Source organism: Megalobrama amblycephala, linkage group LG9, assembly GCF_018812025.1.
Source record: "Megalobrama amblycephala isolate DHTTF-2021 linkage group LG9, ASM1881202v1, whole genome shotgun sequence".
In the NCBI taxonomy this organism is placed as follows: Eukaryota; Metazoa; Chordata; class Actinopteri; order Cypriniformes; family Xenocyprididae; genus Megalobrama; species Megalobrama amblycephala.
In genome coordinates this window covers 11,746,372-11,768,176 of record NC_063052.1, presented here as the reverse complement: position 1 = coordinate 11,768,176, position 21,805 = coordinate 11,746,372, and the positions used below count along the sequence as shown (strand labels likewise).

The 21,805-nt window shown below is 35.3% G+C and overlaps 1 protein-coding gene across 6 annotated transcripts in view; it reads right to left on the bottom strand.

Moving 5' to 3' along the window:
• ppp1r9a (protein phosphatase 1, regulatory subunit 9A) overlaps window positions 1-21,805 on the bottom strand; it is a 71,684-nt gene that overhangs the window by 27,079 nt on the left and 22,800 nt on the right. For all 6 annotated transcript variants that reach the window (XM_048201578.1, XM_048201577.1, XM_048201580.1 and 3 more), the window contains exons 3-7: window positions 16,163-16,295; window positions 15,632-15,752; window positions 13,210-13,314; window positions 6,022-6,157; window positions 643-795 (exon numbers count right to left, since the gene is read on the bottom strand). In XM_048201578.1, coding sequence (XP_048057535.1) covers window positions 643-795; window positions 6,022-6,157; window positions 13,210-13,314; window positions 15,632-15,752; window positions 16,163-16,295 — 648 coding nt within the window. The remainder of the gene's footprint in view (window positions 1-642; window positions 796-6,021; window positions 6,158-13,209; window positions 13,315-15,631; window positions 15,753-16,162; window positions 16,296-21,805) is intronic.

Below are 21,805 nucleotides of genomic sequence, written 5' to 3'. Positions count from 1 at the left end.
ACTATACCTGTATATTCATAGTTTCTGTCATTATAGTGCGTCCTGACTGAATCCTGACAGGGGAGAATGAGCTCTTGAAGCTCCGCCCTCTTAGGCCGAGTGCAGCAGCTCATTTGCATTTAAAGGGCACACACTGAAATGGCACGTTTTTGCTCAACCCAAGAAAGTGGCAAATTTAACATGCTATAAAAAATGTTTGTGGGGTGTTTTGAGCTAAAACTTCACATACACACTCTGGGGACATCAGAGACTTATTTTACATCTTGTAAATGGGGGCATAATAGGTCCCCTTTAATGCATCCTTGCTGAATAAAAGTATTAATTTCCTTTTAAAACAAATGTACTGACTCCAAACTTTTGAACAGTATTGTATATATGTAATATATAAACTATTATCTAACATTAAAATTCATCTTGAAATGAAAACTAGTTACATATCTAATGTCTACTTCTTTCAATTTTTAAAATTGTATATATTTATTGCTAAAAAACAACAAATTGACTATTTTAATCTGTATTTAGACATTGCAAAAATAGCAAACCTCAAAAAAAATGACCTTTTGACCTTTTGACGTTTTTTTAAAGGTTAAGTTCTTCATTTTATTGATCAATTGTTATAAAATGCTTGTGTTCTTGGTTTACCTCTCGAAACTTCTGATAAAGTTTGGTGGCATCCAGTTCTGATGGCGAGATGATCTCCTCATTTTCAGGTAAATCGAAAACCTCAATGGCCACATCTCTGTCTCTTCCTGTCTGTCCCGCCTCCTCCTCTTCATCCGTGGCGTACTCCCCTGTCTGAGCACAGAATAAACATCCACACTGCATTTGATTGAGAGCAATCAATGTGGAAGGTTCCTGTCTTATTCAGGGGTCCCACACATTTTTCATTTCAAAATTCCAAAAAACCACACAGATCACCCTAGCAATCATGTAGCAATGCTTGACTGTCACTTTTGATCAATTTAATATATCCTTCCTTGCTAAATAAAAGTATTAATTTCTTTTTTTTTTTTTTTAATTAATTAATTAATTAATTAAAAAATAACTGACCCCAAACTAACACCAAACGAGTTTTGGTCTGTTATCTTTTCAAAATAAAACAAGCATGCAGCATCTATTTCTCCTGCTTGCGTGTGGGTCTGCCATAGTTATTTTAGGTGGATGGATGTGCAGACACACACGGACAGGTTGGTTCTGCTTGGCTGGGGCTTGTATCTGGTTGCAGAGCAGGGCTGATTCCTGGGAGGCCTTCTTTCCAGATAAAATTATTCTGCCTGGCAGGAGGCCATATGTAACCCTGTCATACTGTACTGCTTTAACCTGAGTGTCTCATTTGTGTCTCATCTGTGTCTCTCGCTCTCATCTCCTCGCACACATTATGTGTTAATTGCGAGGACATGGAGAGCAGCACAGACTCAATATCATCAGCGTGATATTACCTCTCAGATATCGTCAAGGGGCAAATTAGTTCAATTTGGAGTGTCACATTCAATTAGTTTATGTGTCAACATCCTTTTAACACACTGGTGGTTACTGTCCTGCACATGTTTGAGGAAACTAACTGCAAGAAGGTCATATAGAGCGGCACAGAAAGTACTTAAGACACACTTAAAAATGTATGATTATCACTGTATTAGATAACAAAATATCAAACCAAGTACCATTTACTGAATTTTATATTATAAAAAAGATATCTATACTACTTTGTCTAAAATTAAAAGTAACATAATAAAAAGTTAGGAACAGTAAAAAAATGGATATTAATTTTAAGATTTTCTAAAGTGTTATTAATTTAGTAGTGTTTTGAAAGATTACCTTTTTTAGTGATCTGTAGAACAGAAAACAACGGTAATCTAAAAATAAAAACGGGGAATTGGCAATATCACATATTAAATATAAAATGAATAATTTAATATATTTTAAAATATTTTTAATATATAATTTAATATATAAATTATATGTGTATATACTGTATCTATATATCTATTAGTGCTGTCAAACGATTAATTGCGATTAATTGCATTCAAAATAAAAGTTTGTGTTTACATAATGTGTGTGTGTACTGTGTATATTTATTATGTATATAAATACACAAACATACATGTATATATTATATATTATTTATATATATATATATATATATATATATATATATATAAATATAAAATATTATATATATATATATATATATATATATATATATATATAAATAAATATTTTATATATAAATATGTATTTTTGTTAAATATATACATGCATGTGTGTGTATTTATAAATACATAATAAATATACACAGTACACACACACATTATGTAAACACAAACTTTTATTTTGGATGCAATTAATCGCGATTAATCGTTTGACAGCACTAATATATATGTATGTAATGTGTGTGTGCATGACAAGTATTATAAATTATGATTTTGGTATTGGATTTTTAATGAGTCGATATTATAAATATTGATCCAGTATTGACTGTTAAATTAAATTTGGTCAAATTCCAGCCAATAACCGATATAGTATTTGTTGTGCATCCTTAAACAATAGATAAACTGATCAAAAACTCATGAACATGTCCATAGTTACTGTTATGGTTCGTTAATTAACGGCAAAAATGACCCAAAAAAATCAAGTTACAAAAAGGCCTAGCATCATTTGGTTTGATATTTTATAATTATGCGAAATTCATATATTTATGTGTGGCTGAGATGTCACCGTACACCTGGTCCAACACCTCTATCCTTTCCAAACCTTTCTTGGACGTCCTTATAACCACTATATCCTGCAGGACCCTGCTGTTTTGAGGCCATTTACTGCTGGCAGGCAGCTTGTGAATGGGTTTGGCAGCTGCTAATCCACAGCACAGCAAGATCTCAAGCAGGTTCACACCATTCCGCCTCACTGAACACACCAGGCCTTAAACCTTCATTTTGGAGGCTCCTCTTGCATGACACTGATGTGACACATTCAAACTCAAGCACACACATGGCACATTCGCAAGAACAAACACCCACCCACCCACACGCTAATCTTTAGCAAGGACTGCTACATTCATTACAATTCCTTACGGGCAGCTTGTCTGCCGGGAGAAGCCGCCTGTGCCAGAATTATAAAACAGTGCTGATCGCACAGCTATTTCAAGAGCGCAGCCCGCATCCGAGCCAGCAGAGGAGGAACAAATAAAACCATGCAAGTGCATAAGAAGGACATCGGCTAAATTTATAATGTGAGATTTTGATGCAATCTGAAGGAGAACTTAACGCATATATATCCATCAGTCAAAATGCTAATTCGGGTTCTCGCTGACAAATAATGAGAAAAATCACTCTTGCATTAGTACATGCGAGTCTTGCATCATTCTGCGCCACACAGGAGCCTATAAAGCTAAATTGTCCGTGTCCTCCAAATCACAAGGTAGAAATTGCTTTGCCTGGTCTACTGATGTAATTATCTCTGAATCATAGCGGGCGATTAATTCAACGTCGTCAGAACTTGCGTATAGAATCCCACCACCATGACAGTCCTGCATGCGTTATGGAAATGCACCTCTCTTTATCCTTCGAAAATAGATCTTAGCACACTCACAGATGTGACAAAAGACTTGAAGACCTTTTGTCTGGAAAGCCAGGCCGCCCCCCGATCTGCTAATGAGAAATAACTGCTCAGTGACTAGTAATATAACAAACCCCATCAACTCTCCATGGAGCAGAAAGCTGCAAAGTGGGTGTTTTTCCATGAGAGGCCCTCACCAACCTAAACACATTTTTTTACATTGCTGAAATCTCTAAAGGAGAAGCAGGAGAGTCCATTTGTGCTTCATTTAAATCTCACTCTCGTCCAGGACAGAGGTTTTCAAAATGTTTAATGCCAATCACATCCAAATAATGCATATATAATAATAAATATGCCGAAATATGAGGGGAACTGTATATTTTTATTAAGATTGTATTAATTTTAAAGTTCATCTTTTTTTTCTACCCAAGGAAGGTGAGATGAACATTTAATAATAATAATAATAATGAAAATAATAATTATTATTATTATTAAATGTTTATCTCTCCTTCCTTGGGGAAAATAAAACCCCAAAACAAAACAAAAAACTGATTAAAATGATTGCGATTAGCGATTAGTATTCATTAACAGAAACAACAATATAATTAATTTGGTATATGTGTTGTTTGGTAAATGTTTGGTACATTTTTTAAAGTTCCTCCTATCACCACTTTGTTTTTTCCTTTCAACAGGAAGACTTAAAGGGTTAGTTCACCCAAAAATGTAAATTCAGTCATTAATTACTCACCCTCATGTCGTTCCACATCCGCAAGACCGTCGTTCATCTTCGGAACACAAATTAAGATATTTTTGATCAAATCTGAAGGCTCAGTGAGGCAAGATAATTAACACTTTCAATGCCCAGAAAGCTACTAAAGACATATTTAAAACAGTTCATGACTACAGTGGTTCAACCATAATATTATAAAGCTACGAGAATATTTTTTGTGCGCGAAAAATACAAAATAACAATTTTTTTAACAATATCTAGTAAAGGGCGATTCCAAAACACTGCTTCATGAAGCTTTACGAATCTTTTGTTTTGAATCAGTGGTTGGGAGCGTGTATCAAACTGCAAAAGTCACTGATTTCAGTAAATGAGGCTTCGTCATGTCATAAGTGTTTCGAAATTTCAATGGTTCACCACTGGGAGGCGTGACTTTGGCATTTTGATACATACTCCAAACCACTGATTCGAAACAAAACATTCGTAAAGCTTTGAAGCTTCATGAAACAGTGTTTTGAAATCGCCCATCACTAGATATTGTTGAAAAGTCGATATTTCGTTTTTTTGGCACACATAAAGTATTCTCTTCGCCTAATAACATTAAGGTTGAACCACTGTAGTCACATGAACTGTTTTAAATATGTCTTTAGTAGCTTTCTGGGCATTGAAAGTGTTAATTATCTTGCAGTCAATGGAGGCCTGACTAAGCCATCGGATTTTATCAAAAATATCTTAATTTGTGGAACGACAGGAGGGTGAGTAATTAATAATTTTCATTTTTGTGTGAACTATCCCTTTAAGTACTCACCCTCGTGTCGTTCCACATCTGTAAGACCTTCGTTCATCTTCAGAACACAAATAAAGACATTTTTAATGAAATCTGAGAGCTTTCTGTACTTCCATAGTGATCCAACTCAACTACCACTTTCAAGATCCATAAAGGTAATAAAGACATCACTGAAGTTATCCATGTGACTCTAGTAGTTTAACCTCAATTTTATGAAGTGACGTGAGTGCTTTGTTTGCGCAATTTTTTTTTTACCATTTTATTTACAAACCATTCATCTCCAACGCGCGTTCACGAGAGCAAAATTGAGGTTAAACCACTGGAGTCACATGCATTACTTTAATGATGTCTTTAATACCTTTATGGTCCTTGAAACTGGTAGCTGAGTTGGATCACTATGGAGAGACAGAAAGCTCTAAGATTTCATTAAAAATATCTTAATTTGTGTTCTGAAGATGAACGAAGGTCTTACAGATGTCTAATGACATGAGGGTGAGTAATTAATGACAGAATTTTCATTGATAGGTAAACTAACCCTTTAATTAGATGGAGCAATGAAATTATGTGTTTTGGCGGCACTACGGGCTCAAGATTCATTTATATTTATTTTGAGAAGGAATTATCTGTCCTGCTGCAAATTTAGAAAAATATGGTCAAATGTAGGATATTGTGAGAAAAAAAAATACAATAGATCTCAACCCAAGAGTTCATAGTATTAGTTTTAATATGACTGGACAGGTTGTAACTTGATTATATAGTTTTTGACTAGCAGAACTAGTTTCATCCTGCAGCATTTTATGTGACAAATTGTAACAGGTTGAGGCTTGTAGCATGGCCGAATCATGGATAATAGATTTGAACCTGCTCCAACTGGCTCTTGACGGTTGATTAACTTGTTCAGACAGATGCTGACATGCTCAGACAAGCTCTGATGTGAGACTTTTTCTGTGCTCACCTCGTCATCATCAGCGTCGTATTGGGCGTACTGCTGCTCCATCATCTCTCTCTGACGTCTCTCCTGCTCCAGAGTCTGACTGATGAGCTGAGCCACCTCACTCTGCTGTCCCGGACGCTCTCGGCCAATCACAAACCTGCACAGACACACCAACTGCCAATGAGAAGGGAGGGGCTTTGTGATCACATGCAGTGCGGTAAAGGCTATAGGGTGCATTAGCGCCCACCCCCTTTTTCAGCAGTGCTGGTTCCCGAAGTATTTTTTCCATACATTTATCCCATAGGGATTTTAAAAAAGTCTTTGTTAAAGTGCTATAAGCCATGCAAACCAGCTACAAGGTGAATCATAACATCACAAACTTTGATTTGAAGCAAAAACGTATTTGAAAATCGGACAAAAATACAACGGTACAAGACTGTGTACTTAACGGCTTTAGTGAGGGAAAGAACTACAACATAAATTAAAAACGATGTAAAAATATAAAGCTACTCATTTAAAAATGATGATGATTGCATCTTCAGAAACTACATATTTTAAAGGTGCCCTAGAATCAAAAATTGAATTTACCTTGGCATAGTTTAATAACAAGAGTTTAGTACATGGAAATGACATATAGTGAGTCTCAAAAAGATTGTTTCCTCCCTCTTGTGTAAATCTCATTTGTGTATAAGACCTCTGAAGAACAGGCGAATCTCAACATAACACCGACTGTTACGTAACAGTCGGGATCATTAATATGTACGTCCCCAATATTTGCATATGCCAGCCCATGTTCAAGGCATTAGACAAGGGCAGCCAGTATTAACGTCTGGATCTGTGCACAGCTGAATCAACAGACTAGGTAAGCAAGCAAGAACAATAGCGAAAAATGGCAGATGGAGCGATAATAACTGACATGATCTATAATTACATGCGCGCAATTTAAAGGGGCCACAGCCTGAATCGGTGCATAGTTAATGATGCCCCAAAATAGGCAGTTAAAAAAATGTATTTAAAAAAATCTATGGGGTATTTTGAGCTGAAACTTCACAGACACATTCAGGGTACATCTTAGACTTATATTACATCTTGTAAAAACTGGTTCTAGGGCACCTTTAAGTCGTTTTTTTTTTTTTTTTAATATATGCATAAACATACAAATATTTAAGTATTTTGAGAGCATAGGGAAACCAACTCGATTATGTCATTTGCAGTTCTTCATGGGAGTGGGTTAAAGAGCCTTTTTTTTGCCTGGTTTGCTTGTTTTGACTCTCTGATTGGTGGGATTTTCTGTACAGAATCATGGGTAATGTAGTTTTTCACCACAAATTCAATTGTTAAACACAGTAATTTTAAAAATAATTTGAAATAATACAGGCTCATGGCTTCAACAAAAGCATACACCATCGATTAACAACCTTGTAGCTCATAGTAGCATTAGTTATCATTAAAGGTGCCATCGAAGGTTTTTTACAAGATGTAATATCAGTCTAAGGTGTCCATAAAGAAGTAGATTTATAAAGAATGAAGTTGTGTTTATGAATTATACAGACTGCAAGTGTTTAAAAAATGAAAATAGCAACAACTCTTGTCTCCGTGAATATAGTAATAAACGATGGTAACTTTAACCACATTTAACAGTACATTAGCAACATGCTAACGAAACATTTAGAAAGACAATTTACAAATATCACTAAAAATATCATGATATCATGGATCATGTCAGTTATTATTGCTCCATCTGCCATTTTTCGCTATTGTTCTTGCTTGCTTACCTAGTCTGATGATTCAGCTGTGCACAGATCCAGATGTTAATACTGGCTGCCCTTGTGTAATGCCTTGAACATGAGCTGGCATATGCAAATATTGGGGGCGTACATATTAATGATCCCGACTGTTACGTAACAGTCGGTGTTATGTTGAGATTCGCCTGTTCTTCAGAGGTCTTTTAAACAAATGAGATTTACATAAGAAGGAGGAAACAGTGGTGTTTGAGACTCACTGTATGTCATTTCCATGTACTAAACTCTTGTTATTTAACTATGCCAAGGTAAATTCAATTTTCCATTCGATGGCACCTTTAAATTTCCCTATGGAGAAAATGAGTGGAGTTTTTACTTCCGGAACCCGACTGTTGAACTCTTTAAAAGATCATGGCTATTGATTTTCAAATGGAGACAAAGAACAGAATAGATTTTACATAAATGAGGTGGGTATAAAAATGTAGAAGGTGAAATTGAGTGAAAAAAACCCTTCTTTTCTATTTCAACGAAGTGATGCTCTTTTCTCACATTGTCTGGCTTCAAGCAGGCATTTTTGTTCTCACTTCACTGACGGATTGGCTCTTTTATAATACACCTTATAAATCAATGAAATTGGCAGGAGGCACTTCTTGTGAGGTCACTGTGATAAATGACTGTGACAAGGTGAACATAATAACTACAAAATGTTAAGAATCCTACTTGAGAATGTCAAATTTAAGAAAATTTACTGCTAAAGCACCAAAAACTTGAAAATGAACATTTGTTATTTCTGCACCACTAGTGGCACCAAAAAGAATTGCAATTTGTTATTCATTAATTATTCATATCTGAAGGTGACATCTTGCTTTACAAGATGTTTGAATAATAATAAAAAGTCAAATAATTTATGCAAGTTACTTTACTTTGAAGAATGTTGTTTCCAATTGAATGCACAGTGGTGTACTGACATTATTGGGTGCTATTTTTAAAGACCTACCAAAATGGCATCATTTATGGGCAAACCTCATATTTAGGAACTGTTTGTGAATGAAAAACTGAGTATTGGTAAAATAAATAAGGGTCTAACTGATTTTCTCTTTGAGATATTAACCTACAAAACACTTTCATGTCTCTGCATATGATACAACATATCTGCTTTTGGACACAACTGGATATAACTGTAGTCTGCTGTTTATCGATTATATAAGCCATAACATGTCAAATAATTTGAGATAACAAAGACAATTCCCTTCAATTCTATTCAACCCACTCTCTGCAGTACACAATCCATGCAGGAAAGCTCTCAGCATGGAGTCCTAATCAACCAGATTTTGATCTACATCTGAAGCAACAACTGGGCCAATACCCTGTGATGCTTTTGCAGCGCAGCTGACCTGGAAACAGTCCTCTCTTCCATCTCGGTACCACACGCAGGAAGTCCCAACTGCTCCGGGACAGAGATCTCTTATAGAGAGATCCCTCCATTTTAATTCACATACATCTGGAGTGACAGGATGTACGAATCGCCTCACACAGCGAGGAGTTGTTCCTGCCAACTTGCTAAAAAAATCCCCTGATTCTGACACTGAATCATCACAGCAGTGACTCGCTCTTAATAGAGTGCCAATATTAATATATTTATTAGTGCTTGCTGGTGCAGATAGAGTTTAAGACCTGCCTTAATTCCTACAGTAGGTTAAATTTAGCACAAATTTAGAATCTGGGCCACACTGCCTCATTGGTGTGAACAGAGGTGAAATAACCAGGAGGAGGGAATGAATCGAAATCAGGGAAGGATTGACAGCTGAAAAATAAAAATACACTTATGGTGAAATGGTACATTTGAAATAGTGAGACTGTCATAGTATTAGATGCATTTGATGTTTTCTAGTAAAAATCTGACAACATTAAAAATATATAATATTATATTACATTATATATTTAAATCTCTTCTCAAAACATTCTATTAGGATTGCTTTTACTTGATTAATCATTTTATTTTTTCTATTTCTTTGATGTATATTTTTTGTATTTAAAGTGTGTTGTTTTCTCTGTTTTCTTGTGAAGTGCTTTGAGAAAGACACTTTTAAAGGTGCTATATAAAATAAAGGTATTATTATTATTATATTATATTATATTAGTATATTATACAGTTTAAATCATGTTTAGAGATCATAAAATATAAATAAAATGATAAAAATATTAATTATATTGTTATATTTGTGTATATATATATATATATATATATATATATATATATATATATATATATATATATATATATATATATATATATATATACATTAACACACACAATCTCATTATATATATTAACACACACAATCTTCTCGAGTGAATTTATTTTATTTTTAAAGGGTTAGTTCACCCAAAAATGAATATTCTGTCATTAATTACTCACCCTCATGTCATTCCACACAAGACCTTTGTTCATCTTCAGAACACAAATTAAGATATTTTTGATAAAATCTGATGGCTCAGTGAGGCCTCCATTGCCAACAAGATAATTAACACTTTCAATGCCCAGAAAGCTACTAAAGACGTATTTAAAACAGTTCATGTGACTACAGTGGTTCAACCTTAATGTTATGAAGTGACGAAAATACTTTTTGACGCCAAAAAAAAAAAAACGACTTTATTCAAGCTTTATTCTTATTGTTGTAAAGTGATGAGAATACTTTTTGTGCGCTAATAAAACAAAATAAAGAGTTTATTCAACAATATCTAGTGAAGGGCGATTTCAAAACACTGCTTCACGAAGCTTTGAAGCTTTACGAATATTTTGTTTCGAATCAGTGGTTCGGAGCAATGCCAAAGTCACATGAATCATTGAAATTTCGAAACACTTAAGATGTAACAAAGCCTCGTTTACTGAAATCACGTGACTTTGGCAGTTTGATACACGCTCTGAACCACTGATTCAAAACAAAAGATTTGTAAAGCTTCAAAGCTTCATGAAGCAGTGTTTTGAAATCGCCCTTCACTAGATATTGTTGAATAAAGTCTTTATTTTGTTTTATTAGCGCACAAAAAGTATTCTCATCACTTTACAACAATAAGGTTGAACCACTGTAGTCACATGAACTGTTTTAAATATGTCTTTAGTAGCTTTCTGGGCATCTGAAAGTCTAAATTAACTTGCTCTTAATGCAGGATTCACTGAGCCATCGGATTTTATCAAAAATATCTTAATTTGTGTTCTGAAGATGAATGAAGGTCTTACGGGTTTGGAACGACATGAGGGTGAGTGATTAATTAATTCTACAGAATTTTCTGTAGAATTAGTTAATAGAAAAAAGTTGCATGAACTCAAAATTTGATACATTTTTATTTTAGTAAGCTGAACTTAATATGATTGAGTTGTAGCAGATTTCTAATTCCCAGCATGCTTTGCATCAGACTGCACAAGGAAAATAAATGTTGAAATTACACTGTAAATTCAAATAGTATTCCTTCCTTACTGTTTACTTGATTTTAACCAAAATGTTGACTTTACTACAAATTTGTAATTGTTGCTGAAATTTTAGAACAGATAGTTCCCATAACTAATGTAATTTGAGTAAAATTACAACAAATTTGACAACAATTACAACAAGACATGCCAAGACATCCCTCCACACAGTGCAGAATCACACGGACTGAGGATTCAACGTTATGTTTGCAGAGTGGATCTACTTCGGTGAAATAAAAGTAAAAGCTATTCTTGCTGTCTATTAATGACTTGTTTACTCAGAAAACCCAAGTCAAGATCAATTAGTTTGATGTTGATTTTCCTAAAATGTTATTTTTTTATTTATTTTTATACTTACCATGATGGTGATTCATGTTCCCTTTGGTTGGGCACTTGGAACTTTGTTAAAGATTTTATATTTCTCTCCATTTTGGTGCAGCCATGCATCAAGAAATCATTGTTTGTGGTTTCAAAGGAAGAGAAGTAATAAAAAGATAATTTTTAAGAGATGATCTGATTTCTAACTGAATGTTGTTTAGGTAGATGTTTAATTTCAGTATTCAGTAGTAATGTTTTAAAATGTTTGTGCTAACACTGTTTTCAACATCTTGTTAAACTTTTAATTGAGTATCTGTAACAGTAGCTTACAGCTGACCACTTGAACCACACACAGATCTCAACATTCAGCACGCAAACCACAACAATGGTGACAATAAAATTTTATTTAAAGTAAATTAAGTACTCTCTACAGTTCTTCTTTTAGTACTCTTGTGTAAGTGAACTATACTAACAAAGCTTTTGTCAGTACAACATACTCTTCTTCTTTCACTTTACTTGAAGAAAATGTGGAAACCGATTGCACATAGTTTTTTAAGTCTACGTAGCATAAAATGGCAGATTAAAGCCATGTTGAGAATAACAGTATTTAAGATGTTTGCAGAACACAATATAACACTGTTAGTTAAATGGAATTTCTCATGTAATCTTACTATTAAATCTTAAGTAAGATTAGTAAATATGCTAGAGTATGTTAACTAGAATTTACATTAAACTAACTTGATATTTATTACTTAATGTACTTGGGAAGAGATAGATTTCTTTACTTTTAATAGATTATTAACTTAACTTCAGTTTTCCCTTTAAGTTTGCGTTGCAAAAATAAGGCAATCGGTTTCCAAACTTTTTTTAAAGTAAACTGAACTTGTTAGAATTTACAGTGTAAGTGTTATTTTGTGTGTTTTTGCATAAGATTAACATAGGGAGACATAAGTTAGTGTTTAATGTTGTGTTAAGTTGGGATTTACAGAACTGTGGGAGTGAAGGGATGACAGTGTCGTGATTGTTAAAGAGAGATATCTGTGCACCACACTGACCTTGCTCCACTTCTACGGCTCTCGGCCCCGCCCTACTTGTCACAAAAATTTTAAGTTCTACTAACTTAAAAAAGTTGATTACGTTTACTTAAATATTTTGAGATAATAAGTCTCTTCAAATGTTGAGTATCCTAAACTTATTGAGTTTTACAGTGTACATTTGAAGGATAAGGGTAAATTCATAGTTCCAATCAACCACATTTTCAGCGTGTTAATATTTCAGATGAAGTAGATACCACTGATAGGATCTGTTTAAAAACAATACGCTCCATCACACTGTGCAAACCTATTGTTACTGAAGAATCTTGTTTTCTCACAGTGAAGTGCTCCTGCTAGATGACACTTTTTTCAAAGACAAGCTTTCTGCTGTCGTGTCTAAGGGGAGTTTAGATACACTAATAAGAATTCTGTGTTTTTCTCACATAAGTGCTGAGTGGGAGGGAAAGATGATGACATGTCATGGTATTTCACACACTAAAAATAACACTGGTCACTCTAGCAGCTTTGTGAAAGTTACAGTGAGGATTCGAATGTGGGTAACTGGTGGTCAGCGTTAAAGGGAAAACCTGGGATTAATGAAACATAATAAATGACTAAAAATGTTTGTGGACATCTAGTATCTTACCTGACCACTCCCTGCGTGTTTCTCAAGACAGAGGCAGCGAAGCTCTGAGTTACTCCCACCAGACTTGTGCCGTCAACCTCCACGATCTGATCATTCACCTTAATTCTGTGGAAAATGAGGGTGGATATGTTTTAACGCTTGTTACAATGACACTATTATGACATTGCACAATCTCTAAAACAGGTTTGTTTAATAGTATTTCAATCATGACAATCAAGACTAGGAGATTGCGAACCCCTAGAGTTTGACACAAACCTCCAGTGAGATTGCCCTAAGATTTCTTATAAAACTAAAGACCCAAATTAAAAATTGAATAAAGATGTGTAAAGATTTATTGCTGCATAAATAAGGAAGATAAAGATTTTTTCCAAAAATATATTCTTTATACTACACTCAAAAAAATAACTCTTTGAACGAACATAGAAAAATCATGGAAAGGATTTCCACATGATTAAGTTGCTTTATTTCTGCAATTCTGTTATTCCAATTTAATGTACTTACGTTGGGTCAACTTAATTTATTAAGGTTGATTAACTTATTTACTATGGTTGGGTACAGCTTAATTTAATAGTGTCAGCCCAACTAATTTGCAATGTTTTGGAAAATAAATAAAAAGCAATAAATAAAAAATTTTTTTTTCATATACATTGATTTTTACAATTAATTCTTCTTGTTTAATTTTGTGATTTACATAGCTTTTGTGATGTTCTGTGTTAGAAATCTAGATGTGATACTGGATTCATCCTAAATTGCCTTAACCAAAAACATTGTAAAGCCTAAATTGATCATAAGTCCATTGGTGGCAATGGTTTTACAATCAACATAGGCTTACAATGCTTTTGGGAAATGCAACCCAGAGCACTACCACAGAGATCACTTTCTTATTAAAGTAATTTGAAAGTTTGTCAGCAGGTCCTCAACCCAAGCACAAGTGCAACAGTTCACCATAATGCTAACCCTTAAACTATTAATTAACAGAAACTTACCAACATAGCAACATAATAGAACAGTAAACATTAAAAAGTCTTTCCATTTTCTCATCTTCCTAAAAACTGCTTAAAATAACACTTTATTTCAACATTTACAAAGCATGATGGGAAGTGAAAATCCTGTTTGATTGAGTCCTGGTTGGGTTTACTTGATTGAAACATGTTATTCCAATATGAAAACATCAAGTTAAGTCAAAGAGTAATCGTTTCAAGTCAATTTAACATGAATCAATCACATTTAAACCAAAAACCTGATAGAATGGTGTTGAATCAAAATAAATTGTTTAAATAAACTGAACGGCATCAAAAAATCTTTTTTTTTTGAGTGTATGTGAATGAAAATAAATATGATTTTTTAAAAAGTAATAATTACTTAAAATCTCAGAGAGTACTTCAAGTAGATAATTTCGGTCATAAGGCTTAAAAGGGACAGAAAACGGTAAGGAACCCCTCTTCTACGAGTATGTTTTCAGACTTGTTGTTCACATTCTTTCATTTCAGAAGCTAATAGAAATTATAGCATAGGATTACAAAGACAAGTAAGCTCCTTAGCAACATGTGATAATATAATTTTCAGAATGCTACAGTGTTTGCAAGAAGAGCTCCAACTGTGTGATATCTGTAATGAGCTTTGTGAGTTTGACCAAATTGCCTTGACCCTTGATTCCTGTCTGGATATTGAGCTCCTGGCAAATCTCGTCTGTTATGCAGGCAAAGCAGACGGAGAGATGCTTGCAAGAGTGAATCCTAATGTGCACCTAAAGAGTGTGGCATTAGCACACCTTGACCTTCACATGCATTTTGTCACCAATGTCACCAATATATTAATACTGAAAGCAGGAAATAAGTATTCCTCAATGCAAAACATTAAAAAAATAAGAACTCCAGTGGAAAGATTTCAATGTCGCTGTCGAATCCTCCATTGTTACACTGCACACAGAAACAGCAGAGTTAATGGTGGAGGAAATTGCATTCTGGCTACTGAATGGTCCTTTTGAAACCTGATTGCAAAGCAAAGAGACAGTTGCTTGGTAATTTCGAAACAAGTAAAATTTCTCAGGATTTAATGCCACTCAGCAAACGGCACAGTGCAGTTCAACAGACTGAGGCAACACTTTTGGGATTCAAAATTTTAAACTTTTAAACTTGGAAATAAACAGAACGTTTTTACGGTGATAACATATTTAGTAATGAAAAAATTCTAATCTAAAATCTAAAAAACAAAAATGCTCTTAAAATGTCTATTAAAGTGACTAAGATGTTTGGCCAGATGAGAGATGGGCTGCTTTAACTCCCATCCCTACCCCTTCTATTAGTGTTCAAATGATTTTTTTTCTAAATGGAAGATACTCATATCGATATCCAGAAAGTAAGGTGATATAATACCGATGTATATATGCCTATTACTACTTTCTACGTGCAGTTTAGTTTACCTTCCATCTCTCTCTGCTGCTCCACCCTCTATGACAGTCTTGACGAAGATGCCCAGCTTCTCCAGGCCTGCGTCAGCACCGACCCCCATTCCTATAATACTGATGCCCAGGCCGTCCTCATCTGACAAAATACAGATGAACATACACAAATCAGTGAATGGAAAAACATTAGTGGTGAGCAAATGGAAAGAATGAATGATGGATATGGATGGATATGGATGGATATTATGACAGATCGATATTCAAGGCTTAGCACTGATTTACTCACAGTGCTCAAAATATACAGATACATGCAAGACATTTCCCTGAAAACCTATTTGTGTCTATATATATTTTTTATGAGAAAGCTTATAGAGGAAACCAGAGCTAGTTGTCACAAGGGATATAGTGTATCTTAGTAATCATAATGTTTTGAGTAAAAACTGGCTGAAAAATATTAACGTGTGATGACTAGACCCAGTGTCGCCAATCATGAAAACCATCCTAAACTTTTAACCTCATAGAAATCTCTTTTGTGACACTGCTATTCACCTTTTTCCAGTTCCACAGGGAGAAGTTCCAGCTTCTCCACCCGTTTCTCCAGCTCATACTCTGCTGAGGATGCCACCGGGTCCACCTCTTCATTCCTCCGGTCATAATCTTCATTGCAGTAGGTTTTGAACACCTGGGAGCCAAAAAAAGTCAATGTCACATTACTGAGGTCACATGATTAAACAGCTGTGTGGAGCATATTTTTTCATTGTTACAAAAGATGGAGTATGTGAATCATCCAAGGCTAGAGAGTATGTGTCTTCTGAAATTCAGAAAGATTAACATACTGTATATCCAACAAATATTATAATTTATTGAAGATTTTTTAAGCATATTATGTAGTTGATTGTTTTATTTGTGATAACGCAATGAAACATGCCAAATTGTACGACATAATGTTTGTCCAGGCTGTCATACAAAGAAATTATGAACACATGCAAAAACAAAAATCAACAAAATACTTATAACTGATTATTGATTATGGTAAGAATTTCAAGAACTGTTTTTAAGCTGGCTCCACCAAAAAAAAAAAAAAAAAAAATGCTTACATATAAACACAACACATACACACACTTGGTTATCTCCAAGGCTGAATTTATTTTGAAATGTTATTACAATTTAAAATAACTTAAATTTTACTATATTTTCAAATGTAATCATTACTCCAGTCTTCAGTGTCACATGATCCTTCAGAAATCATTCTAATATGATGATTTGCTGCTCAAGAAACATTTCTGATTATTTTTTTTTTAGGATTTTTAAATGAATAAAAAGTTAAAAATAACAGCATTTATTTAAATAAAATATTAAATAAAATGTTTGTTCTAACATTCTAAAATCAAATAAATGTTCTAAATAATATCAACATATAATCTAAATAATACATAATCTAAATAATATCAATAAAAATAACATTTATAAAATGTATACATTATTTCTTGCTAAATGTACAAAAAAATAAAATGTGTGTGTATAATTACAGGTGCTGGTCAATTAGAATATCATCAAAAAGTTGATTTATTTCACTAATTTCATTCAAAAAGTGAAACTTGTATATTATATTCATTCATTACACACAGACTGATATATTTCAAATGTTTATTTCTTTTAATTTTGATGATTATAACTGAAAACTAAGGAAAATCCCAAATTCAGTATCTCAGAAAATTTGAATATTGTGAAAAGGTTCAATATTGAAGACACCTGGTGCCACACTCTAATCAGCTAATTAACTCAAAACACCTGCAAAGGCCTTTAAATGGTCTCTCAGTCTAGTTCTGTAGGCTACACAATCATGGGGAAGACTGCTGACTTGACAGTTGTCCAAAAGACGACCATTGACACCTTGCACAAGGAGGGCAAGACACAAAAGGTCATTGCAAAAGAGGCTGGCTGTTCACAGAGCTCTGTGTCCAAGCACATTAATAGAGAGGCGAAGGGAAGGAAAAGATGTGGTAGAAAAAAGTGTACAAGCAATAGGGATAACCGCACCCTGGAGAGGATTGTGAAACAAAACCCATTCAAAAATGTGGGGGAGATTCACAAAGAGTGGACTGCAGCTGGAGTCAGTGCTTCAAGAGCCACTACGCACAGACGTATGCAAGACATGGGTTTCAGCTGTCGCATTCCTTGTGTCAAGCCACTCTTGAACAACAGACAGCGTCAGAAGCATCTAAAGACAAAAAGGACTGGACTGCTACTGATGAAAGTAAATTTTGCATTTCCTTTGGAAATCAGGGTCCCAGAGTCTGGAGGAAGAGAGGAGAGGCACACAATCCATGTTGCTTGAGGTCCAGTGTAAAGTTTCCACAGTCAGTGATGGTTTGGGGTGCCATGTCATCTACTGGTGTTGGTCCACTGTGTTTTCTGAGGTCCAAGGTCAACGCAGCCATATACCAGGAAGTTTTAGAGCACTTCATGCTTCCTGCTGCTGACCAACTTTATGGAGATGCAGATTTCATTTTCCAACAGGACTTGGCACCTGCACACAGTGCCAAAGCTACCAGTACCTGGTTTAAAGACCATGGTATCCCTGTTCTGAATTGGCCAGCAAACTCGCCTGACCTTAACCCCATAGAAAATCTATGGGGTATTGTGAAGAGGAAGATGCCATATGCCAGACCCAACAATGCAGAAGAGCTGAAGGCCACTATCAGAGCAACCTGGGCTCTCATAACACCTGAGCAGTGCTACAGACTGATCGACTCCATGCCACGCCGCATTGCTGCAGTAATTCAGGCAAAAGGAGCCCCAACTAAGTATTGAGTGCTGTACATGCTCATACTTTTCATGTTCATACTTTTCAGTTGGCCAAGATTTCTAAAAATCCTTTCTTTGTAAAAAAATTTTATCCTTTCATAAAAATAGTTTCTGTTTAGCTTAGTTTCTACAGCTACCCTTGTTAGTCACCATGACATCTAATCACCTTCACCTGTTCTATGTTAGCCTCTTGTTAGTGTATTTATACTCCTGTGTTTCAGTCTCTGTTTGTTGGTCGCAGTGTTGCCAAGTTTGCGTTTTTTCCGAGGAATTGGGCTACTTTAACACTGTTGCTGCAGGTTGTTTTCCATGTTTGTGGAACCACAAATAACATGATAATTAGCCCCTGGAATAATTTTACCAGGGGAACCCCTCCAAAAACATGGATTTTACCCGCCAGAACACAATTTTTTACCAGGGGGTCCCCCCGAAATGCAATTAGGCTAATTTTGGGCTTGTTTTGAGTAGCAATTGGGCGGGTTTTGATGTGAAAACCTGGCAACCCTGGTCGGCCGTTGCCTTTACACACTTGTTATATAGAGCTGTTCCATCTCCCGTGTCTTCATTGTCTGGATTATTACCATTGGCCTCTTATTTGGTTTACCCTTGTGATTGTATGTTCTTGGACTGCTTGCTAAAAGATCCTCACTTCTCCTCAACCCTGCTATACCAGTGACACTGTCAGTCCAGCTGCCACCATGAGAATCATCAGCTTCAATTAAACCATGACTGATCATAGCAGAATCAAAGCTATCTCATCTGTGAAGGAAACAAATTAGACTCAAATCTGATGTTTTATGCTAATTACAAGCCTAAACCAATGTGTCCGAACCATACGTGGTAGGAAGCGCTCTGAAACCAGAGCGCAGGGTTATATCCAAGCAAGGGGACAAAAGCAAGCATAATCTCTAGTGCACTTTACAACATCAATAATGTAAACTGATCAACAGCTATGCATTATTGAGCAGTCACATTGCTGACCGAATGATTAGCTGATGTGTAATGAGCCCTTTGTCTACATTCCTTCAATGGTCTTGATGAAAATCATATTACAATACAATATATTTTATCGACCCCTTGGGGAAATTTGTCTTGGGCTTAGTGAATGCTGATTTTCCAAATCACACAATCACACAATACATAAATAAATACACAGTAAATAAATAAGTCAATCAGTCACATATATCTCGCCTAAATCTCAACATGGGGACAGGCATCATATTGCACAGCTAGACCGGCAAAAAAGGCTGGATAGTGAGTCTGCAGCCTTGAAGATAGTAACTATAAAGATGTTTCCTTCACTGAAACATTAAGAGTGACTTGTTGAAAGAAAACAACCATATAAAAGTCCTTACAGCTGAACTACAGCGCATAGCTCACATTATCCACTGCATGCCAACCAGCTTCTGTGCCACAGTTACTCTTACACAGAGGCCAGGAGGGCATAAATACAAAAACATTCCCTTGCGCAGAGCTCTAACCTGAAAGTGAAGACGTTTCCAGAAACATCCATCTCTAAAGTCAGTGGATCTGTTCCAGAGCTTCCCTCACACCTTATTCTCCTGTATTCTCCTGAGCTCAGCCAACTATCACAGTGTTGACAGTCCACAGCTGGCTAAAAATGGCTCAACAGACGACTGTCTTTTGTGAATCTGCCAGACATGACAAGCATGAGGGGCTCTACGCAACAGACAAAGTGTGGGCAGTGTGCTGAAGCTTACTGTCAGGTCTGACGTGCCGAGGGAGAACATAGTAATTCACATCATCTATTATATTCATTAGACATATTGCATATAGCTGTCCAGGAGACTTTGTTTTGTCTTAATATCATTACATGGTTTCATTTTAAATTTGAATGGGCTTATTCATAAGATAACATGTAGAGGGTTTGATAAATAAGGCTTTGATAATAAATAAAATACATTAAAGGGGACCTATTATGCCAATTTTACAAGATGTAATATGGTGTCCCCAGAATGCGTCTGTGAAGTTTCATCTCAAAATATCAAACAGATAATTTATTATAGCTTGTCAAATTTGCTTCTTTTTGGGTGTGAACAAAAACATGCCATTTTTTTGTGTGTGTCCCTTTAAAGGTGCCCTAGAATTAAAAATTGAATTTATCTTGGCATAGTTCAGTACATGGAAAATACATACAGTGAGTCTCAAACTCCATTGTTTCCTCCTTCTTATGTAAATCTCATTTGTTTAAAAGACCTCCAAAGAACAGGCGAATCTCAACATAACACTGACTGTTATGTAACAGTCAGGATCATTAATATGTACGCCCCCAATATTTGCATATGCCAGCCCATGTTCAAGGCATTAGACAAGGGCAGTCAGTATTAACGTCTGGATCTGTGCACAGCTGAATCATCAGACTAGGTAAGCAAGCAAGGAAAACAGCGAAAAATGGCAGATGGAGCAATAATAACTGACATAATCCATGATATCATGATATTTTTAGTGATATTTGTAAATTGTCTTTCTAAATGTTTCATTAGCATGTTGCTAATGTACTGTTAAATGTGGTTAAAGTTACCATTGTTTATTACTGTATTCACGGAGACAAGAGCCGTCGCTATTTTCATTATTAAACACTGGCAGTCTGTATAATTCATAAACACAACTTCATTCTTTATAAATCTCTCCAACAGTGTAGCATTAGCCGTTAGCCACGATTCACAGCCTCAAATTAATTCAGAATCAAATGTAAACAATATAACAGTATACAATACTCACATTATCCGACGCATGCATGCAGTATGCATGACGAACACTTTGTAAAGATCCATTTTGAGGGTTATATTAGCTGTGTAAACTTTGTTTATGCACTGTTTAAGGCAAGCGCGAGCTCTGGGGGCGGAGAGCACTCGATTTAAAGGGACCACAACCTGAATCGGTGCATAGTTAATGATGCCCCAAAATAGGCAGTTAAAAAAATTAATTTAAAAAAATCTATGGGGTATTTTGAGCTGAAACTTCACAGACACATTCAGGGGACACCTTAGGCTTATATTACATCTTGTAAAAAAACATTCGATGGCACCTTTAAATGCAAATGAGCTGCTGCTCCCGGCCCGCTTTCCAGAAGAGGGCGGAGCTTTAACAGCTCGCGCTTCGGTTGCTCAACAACAACAAAGCTGGAGAATCTCACGCAGCCAAAATGAGGATTGTCAGTAACGGTGTTCAGCCTTACATTGTTCAAACCGGAGTCGACACTGATGGAGAGACTCAGGAAGAAGTTACAACTTTTAGAATGAAACTGGACGTTTCTGAATGGTTAGTGGATATATTTATGTAGTTGATGTGCCGTCATGTTAATCTTTATTAATGCATTTGCAGCTTCAATTATTAATCTGCCTGTTGATTCTTAAAAAACAC